Raw genomic sequence first — 7,702 nt, 5'->3', positions numbered from 1 at the left:
CTATTATGTTTTATGAGTTTTCTTTTCTCAACTGTTTAAATACTGTAATATCCCTGTAATCGGATACATACAGTAAAAGAATTCACAGGGTTCCTCTAGCTGATCTTAGACCAGCAGGGTAGGAATTCATAAGATAAACACCTAGAATATTTACACCATATGACAGACGACATAATACTATAGTTCCAGCCTATCTATATTATTTATACTCATATATAATACAGTTTTTATCTATTAAATCTGAGAATGAAGTCAGATTCGTTTATATATTTACACTGAAATGTTTTCTTTCTGATGGATTCTGTACAGATCCTTTCATGTATTAAAGGTTCATTTGGTACACGCACACACACACATGCACTCACAAATACTCACACACACAGACGCAAAACGCTGCTGGGTGGTGCGAGCTGCTACGAGGGACAACAGTGGGCACGCAACAGACAACAGGTAGAAGGTTGTGGTTGCAGTTGATGTGGAGGAGTTTCTCGGCAACTGCGTCATTTACTCCTGATTTGAATGCGTCTAGTTCTCACTTTTAAACCTACATTTCTTTTTTTTCTCTTCACTTCTTTTCCAGTTTCATCTCTGTTGTACCTTTTTTTCCTTGTTCTGCAATCTTTCCTCCACTACAGTTGGCACTTTACCCTCCTACACCCTCAACGTCCCGGCCGGCGAACACCGAATACACCCCCCTGTTGTTTTCTGTTCTAAGAGGTAGAACATAGGTGGGATGCAGCTCCCTCCTGCGGCGTGCCTATATGTAGTGTGTACTATAAGTGTGTGTGTGTGTTTCGTCAGCACTTTGGCTGGTCTATTTCAGAACACTCTGTGTCCATGTCAGAGTCGTACAGCGAGTGGCCCGTGGGGTCACTCTGAGACGATGGCGGGTCTTGTGGCGTGTGAGTGTGTAAAGTGTTTGAGCGCGTATCGTCCTGGAAAGTGTCCGTGCGGGAGTAGAGGCCGAGGTCGGGGAGCTTCGAGGGCGAGTCGCTGCCCTCTGTGGTGTCGTTGTAGCGGAAGTCCTCCAGGTCGACGAACCACTCGGGCCAGAATCGTCGGCGGATGCGCTCGCAGTACATGGCGAGGTTGATCAGCTCACCTGGGTGGAACAAACATCTCAGTAGGTACAGCGCCCATAAGGTATCTCACTGAGACACCAGTGATATAAGTGAGTATAGGATTAGATCTCACAGTCCATAAAACAGCAAATAGCAACGCCAGCTGATAGCTCAGGAAACACTTTACTGGGGATTTCTGTGCAACTGCTCTAGCCTGCCTACAAGCTGCTTTGCAACCCACCTAAACACCAGTTGCTCATTTTAATCCCATCTTGGGCTGTTGTGTATACACATATATTGCACTGCCTAATGGAAATAACACCTTCTTTTGACTAAAGTGGCCCTAACTGAAATATTATTTTCCAGTAATGATGACTTAGATTTAAAAGAAGAAGAAAACAGATTTTTATGTATAAATAGTAATAAAATGATAATTCATCACTTTTCCATTGGTCCTTTTAGGCACTGATGAGCTTTAAAGGTTAGCAGAAAAGGTTAAAAAAGTTTCTAAGTCAAAGATCAGAGAGTTTCTTATTATTAATTTTATTCTTATTCTCTTAGATAAACAAATAACTTGATTTACAGTTTAGTGAATTTCATTTTCATTTTGATGTTTCTCATCTTGCATCAGTTGATTATGATTTTCGCTAAAGGACATTGTGTTGTTTTCCTCTCATACATAGTGTTCAAATGTATGAATTCTGTGCTGAATGTGTAATTAGAACATGCAAAAGTTCACATTTCTATATTTCTATATTTCATATAAAAATTCAGAAAGAAAAAGATTAGATATGTTTCCCGTGTTCTATTATGAATCAAATATGGATTTGAGAGATTTGCAAATCATTGCATTCTGTTTTGATTTACACTTTATGCATCATCCTGACTTTTTTGGAATTGGAGTTGTGTATACTGTACATACATCACTCAAGTGCAAGTTTGCTTGAAATTAGGTAGACTGCCTTTCTGGTGAATTCACCTTTGATTAGCTGCTCTGGCCGCGATCCCGGTAGCGTCCACATAGCAGGGGCCAGGTGACCAAACACTGCGGCGTCTACTGTTGAAAGCTTAGAGCCCATAATGTACTTCTTATCACCTTAGACAGCAGACAGAAAAATATAAGTCAAACAGTGAAGCTTTCCCCCCTTGAATTCCATTTTCTTCTGTTTTATAATAAATAAACACATACTGGTAACAGATTAACTGACACCTTTAGTGAAAAACATTTAACCTGAGAAGCCACCTGTCATGGCCAAACAACTGCAAATTGTCTACCATGAACTACCCGGTTTGACAGTGATTGCAATGCTAAGTTTCTACCACAGCAGGTCAGTGTTCAGCAATCCCTTCAGTTTTTTTCCATCTACTGCTGCTAACAAAAGTGATGTCTCTGGTTATAGGTCTCAAGGCGCATATTGAAAAGCCACTGATCTGGCCCTGGGGTAAAATATGCAACCAAAATGGTGACACACACTGAGATCGAGCTTCACAATACAAAGTGATTTGTAGATTTACAAAACAAAGCAAAAAAAAAGGAAGAAAAAAAAGTGTTTTCCCACTGAAGACTCGAATGTGACCACATCTAAATCTGGGTGATTTTCTGGATTCCAAGTTTTGAATCCATTTGTCTTCTGGATAAACATACTTCTAACCTTAATGCATACTTAAATAGATTCAGTTGCCCATAGGCTGACTCACACTATTTTAAATTGGAAAAAAAACCCTCACCTAGCAGGGTGGCCAGGGTGCGCATGTCCTTCTCCATTAAGGCGTACACCTCCTCGGTAGAGAACCGTCCAATCCCGTGACCATACATCTCCCTCTTAACTATCCCACCTGTCAGGTGACTCAGGATCCACTTGAGTAGGTCACTCAGTGGACCGCTCACCGACAGCATCTTCTGGGTCTCCTCCAGGTTGTCCACCCACTGACAGTAAGCTATGGTCCTGTGAGATGCATATATATTTATATATACAGACACACAGATGCACTCATTTAATACAAAAACAATCAGCTTGAATCTCAGCGGTCCCTCACCAGTAGAAGTGCTCATCTACCATTTTGGTGATGGCGCGTGATAAGGCCTTCTCCTGGGGTGTCAGGCTCTTGTTGAGGCTCACGCCCAGCTTCTCCTCCAAGTAGTCGATGATGAATTCTGTCCCACACACTTGCTCCTGGTTGTACTCGATCCATGGCATCTTTCCCTGCGGCGAAAGCTTCCCATCAAAGTAGTTCTAGAAGAGGATTAAGGAAAGGGGGTGGGAAGATGATGAGAAAATTCTCAAAGTGGTTGGTAAATGCTGCAAAAGAAACTGAGTGACCTTTGCAGGAGAGATTATTTTTAATAAATTCATTTTATTATATAACAGACAAAATATTGTTTTTCTTTTGCAGCCACATAAACACAGTCATACCTGGTAGGGCAGGTCAACCATACGGAGGTAGGTCTCCAGCTTAAGGCAGAAAGGCGACAGAGATGGGGCGCCAGTTTTGGGCCTGGAGAACTGGTGGAGTATGATTGCATCTTTAGAGTCCAGCTCTTCCTCCTTTCTGTATGAGGCAAAGAAGGAAAGAGCTGCATGTCACATACACTCCAAGGGTTGTGAAAAAACAACAACTAAACACTAAAATGTAGAGTGTGGGTTGGGTGTGAGTCAACTGCATACATGGACATAGCACTCGTCTTCTATATTTCTACATAGACATTTAGTCCTTTGCAGTTTTCAGCATTTTTTCATTTGGATTGTGTTCTTCATCAGAAGTTTAGCCTTTTCTCTTGATGCTACATTGTAAATATGATGGATTAAGACCAATCTATCAGCCTCAAATACATCCCTGCTTTTCACTTTGATTAGAAGACTGATACCATCCTCATAGCCGCCTGTTAGTAGTCTACTTCATATTATAGCTGAAAACAGGGAAGCAATTAGGCTGTTCCCGCTTTTAGGGAACAAAAAGGAAGTCGGCATGACACAAATCTTTAGATCTTAGATGTACAAACACTTGATATAACATTAGACCATGTTTAAATTTAAGTTAGGATGAGTGTTAACCAAGTATTTTGTATCAACTATATAGAGAGTGTAGTTTTTTCTATTATTTGATGTTATTAGCCCCTCTGATGTCAGTGAGAGTGGGCATCATTGAATAGTCAGTTTTGGCACAGGCACACGGGTTTACAAAGGGCAGCCAATCAGAGGAAATCTGGCTTGGAGGGCGGCCTTAAAGGGAGAAGAGCTATTAGCTTCATACAGTCGAAGTCTGGCCAAAAGCCCATTACAAGATAAAGAACTATACTGCAACTGTAGAAGAGTCCATGAACAAAAAAATATGGAGATAGCCACCACAGTTGCTCATAAAGCACTTATTTTTGTGGTTATTGTTAGAGTAATAAGGTTGGTGTATGTATTTAGCCAGTTTTGGGGAGCATACAAAGATAGACTTAAAGTAGTTTAGCAGATTTTATGGTTAAGGTAAGTCTCAGAAGCACAGCACATTTTTATTTAATTTTAGCCATATTTTTTTCAAATCTTTTACTTTCAGTCTAGTTTTAGTTGGCCAAATATCTAAAGATTATAGCAGACTAGATCTGAAGCTGATTCAGGTGACAAAATATAAAAATGTTGGTGTAAAAATTGTTGTGTTTTTACTGTTGAGAGTTTTTCCAGCGTCCTGTTTTCCTTGACATCAAATGTAAATTATGTCCATATGTCTACTCTTCTCTTCCTACCAAGCATTAGAATTTTGTTGCATTTCCGTGAGAAACGGGGGTCATGGGCGCTAGCTGTACCTAGTAGTGGGCAGATCGATCCAAATATGGATAGCATCAATACCAACGCTGGAACTGGTATTGGATTGATACTAGCACAAGAGGGCTGATACTCTGTTTCTATCCTCTAAGTAAGGTATGTCGCCCTCTGAATTGTGTTTTTGAAACCTTTTTGTTTTAACTGTCATGGATTTATTTACAGAGTAAAGCACACTTGAAAAAAGTCCTTTAGAGACAGGAACATTTGCACTCCAAAAAGTTTCCAAAAAGCAAACAAACAAAAAACGACAACAACACAGTTTCATATCCATGAAAAGGTGAACGTTGTGTTTTTATTGTGTTAACTAATTATTGTGGAAAGTAAAAATCACAGCGATTCAGTGGTCTAAAATTTGAAAATTGATAGTGATTTGTCTCATTAGTCATGACACACTTACTCTCCCCTACATAAACTGCCTTTATACACTGAAATCAGTATTGGTACTGATATTGGTATCGGCAATAGTGGCCCAGTATTTACTTGGTATTGGATCATACCAAAATTAGCAATTTTGCTACACTGTTTCCGGGGCCAGATCAAATTTGCGACTCTAACCTTCTGACTGAATCACTTCCATACTCATCGGCTGTTCTGATTGGCTCTTCGCTCTCCAGATTATTCTGATCTGGTTTTTATTATTTGAGGAAACTGTCAGTACATTTCCTCACAGTTAATGTCCTCCTGCTTTAGTTTTTACTAAGTTACTCTCTTGCTTTCGTCAGCAAAATAAAAAATGAAAATGAAAAGGTCGTAAGTATGTGCATCACGTGGGCTGTCTGCATGAAAACTGTAACATTATAATAACGAATCACCGACCGGTTAATGTCAAAACTGCCACAACCACAGCCAGACGAAAAGCAGCACATTCACGCGGAGAGGATGCAGAATTAGGACAAGGAGCTGTCCGCCGTGTAAAGTGCTGAAACGACAAACAAGCAGGCGGCTGAGTGCAGAGGAGCTGTCTATTTTCAGTGCGGTGCTTAAATAGCCGCTGACACCAGAATAGAAGAGGATCGCCTACAGCACGCATGGCTGCTGACAGGACGATGTAGAGAAAGGGAGGCAGGGGGGAAACTGCAACATATCCGCTCATACAGGTACAAAAAAACAACAACAAAAAAACCGCAGAGGAAGCTTCCGTTTCCTCATCTTAAAAGCACATCGTCAGTGCCATTTGCAGTAACACTAAGTACCCTTTAAACTGTAACATAGCACAGACCCTGGCCTGGACTGCGGGTAAATCGAAGAAATAAACTCGCTCAGTCAAAGCTTTCACCCTGAAAATGAATAATCAAGCACACAGCGCTTCTTTCTACTTTAAAGCTACCATATCCCCTCCCGCAACCTTCATGATTCAAGGTGTTTACATCAGAGGTTATAAAAGACCGACACACCACTGCAGCGTTTAGACTGGACCTAAACACCAGCGGGAGTGTTAACCTCCATCACCTCCCTCGTCCTTCTAGCAGAGACTAATGAAAGCGACCTACTGCCTCTAATGTCCTTTCATTTGGCAGCAGAGCTATGTGAAGGCCGTGGTAGCACACGGACATACAATAACACTAATAAACTATTATCATATCACTAATCACAGAAATAAGCTAGCGAAGATGGAAATCTCCCCTAATATGTGTGTGTTTATGAGGAGGAAGCTCAAGGGGTGGAGGTTCCGTTACATCACAACACCCCCACCCCCACTCACGACTCCTTCTCCCCCGTCTCCACTCTCACCCAGCCCAATCAGACGAGATTAAGTAATATCAGACCTCAGTGGAAAATACAGCTTTGGAGTGAAAATATGAGCAGATCAAATCCACACGGATTGTGCTCTGGCCTGGGAGGCCTGCGTACAGGGATCCTGAGGTCTGCCTCTCTCTGGCAGTCCCTGTGTTGTTGTTGTTGTTGGTACCTGATGGCCAGCAGTTCGTGCAGCAGATAAGCAGCGGCAGCGAGCAGAGCCCCTCCGGTCAAATACAGTGTTTTCCGCCACCACGAGTCCGAGCCCAAAGCTGACATGATCCCGCCGCAGTCCTGCAGTGGGTATGCGATGATGTACCCGTAAAACGAGAGCTGATCATCGGACCCCAGCAGACCGGAGGAGAGGCTCTGGTTCGGTCCGAGATCAGCCACACACGACCGAGTCCAGGCGAACCCGACACGCCAGTACATGCTCTCTGTCTCTGGCCACTTTCCGCCTCACCCTGGCAGCCAAGAGCTTCATCAGCGGGGGCTTCATGGGTGCACGCGGATGCAGGTGAGAGGCGACGGCACGAGGACCAGCCGACCGGACACAAGCATCCCGCCCGGAGCCCGTCCCCGTAGCGGGGTTGACTTTCTCTGAAGCCCGCTCGGAGCTCCCAGGTTATGTCCCCCTTTTTATAATTACTGTCAAGAGTAAGTGAAACACAAAAGGGTTTCCGGTTATGTTTTCAATATAAAAGTGGATTTGCGGGTCATCCTTTGCAAAATAATTCGAGTAATGTCAAGAAAAGTGCCGAACAAAAATAGATAAATCCAAAGCTAAATACAAACCATTATTAAACTACTACAAAATAATAAGGCTACTTTACTGGTGGACAGCCAAATGAATGAGTGGCAACAGGACAAAATTCCTTCCCTTTTGACAATACTTTGTATCTAACCTTTTAAAACAGATAAAACTCTTATAAATGAGGCAACAGTGCTAATAAAAATATTAGAAACAGCACAATATTTGTGGCAATAAAAGGTCACAAAAATGAACAGGTGTGCCACAGAGAATGAGAAAATATGAAGATTTGTTTCAAGTTTACTGAAGCGTAGTAGCTTTAAAAGTCGAACTTCAAACAGGCT

At 42.1% G+C, this 7,702-nt stretch overlaps 1 protein-coding gene across 1 annotated transcript; it reads right to left on the bottom strand.

Moving 5' to 3' along the window:
• Positions 1 to 239: 239 nt before the first annotated feature.
• On the bottom strand, positions 240 to 7,252 carry faxca (failed axon connections homolog, metaxin like GST domain containing a). The gene is made up of 6 exons (XM_026143092.1): positions 6,780 to 7,252; positions 3,476 to 3,611; positions 3,099 to 3,295; positions 2,790 to 3,007; positions 2,041 to 2,157; positions 240 to 1,102 (listed from the first exon to the last, which is right to left on the bottom strand). The coding sequence occupies exons 1-6, from the start codon at positions 7,037 to 7,039 to the stop codon at positions 798 to 800; spliced, it is 1,233 nt and encodes a 410-aa protein (XP_025998877.1). The 5' UTR covers positions 7,040 to 7,252; the 3' UTR covers positions 240 to 797.
• Positions 7,253 to 7,702: the final 450 nt, after the last annotated feature.

The sequence above is a fragment of the Astatotilapia calliptera genome, chromosome 15 (assembly GCF_900246225.1).
Source record: "Astatotilapia calliptera chromosome 15, fAstCal1.2, whole genome shotgun sequence".
Lineage (NCBI taxonomy): Eukaryota > Metazoa > Chordata > Actinopteri > Cichliformes > Cichlidae > Astatotilapia > Astatotilapia calliptera.
Note: the sequence above shows the minus strand (reverse complement) of the source record. Positions and strands in the feature narration are given on the sequence as shown.

What these genes read in the sequence shown, in the direction of transcription:
- faxca (XM_026143092.1), bottom strand. Translation starts at nt 7,039, where the DNA reads ATGTACTGGCGTGTCGGGTTCGCCTGGACTCGGTCGTGTGTGGCTGAT. An exon ending in TGGTTGACCTGCCCTACCAG is followed by an intron (nt 3,296 to 3,475) that starts GTATGACTGTGT and finishes ATCCTCTTCTAG; the next exon opens with AACTACTTTGATGGGAAGCT. An exon ending in CACCCTGGCCACCCTGCTAG is followed by an intron (nt 2,158 to 2,789) that starts GTGAGGGTTTTT and finishes CTGCTGTCTAAG; the next exon opens with GTGATAAGAAGTACATTATG.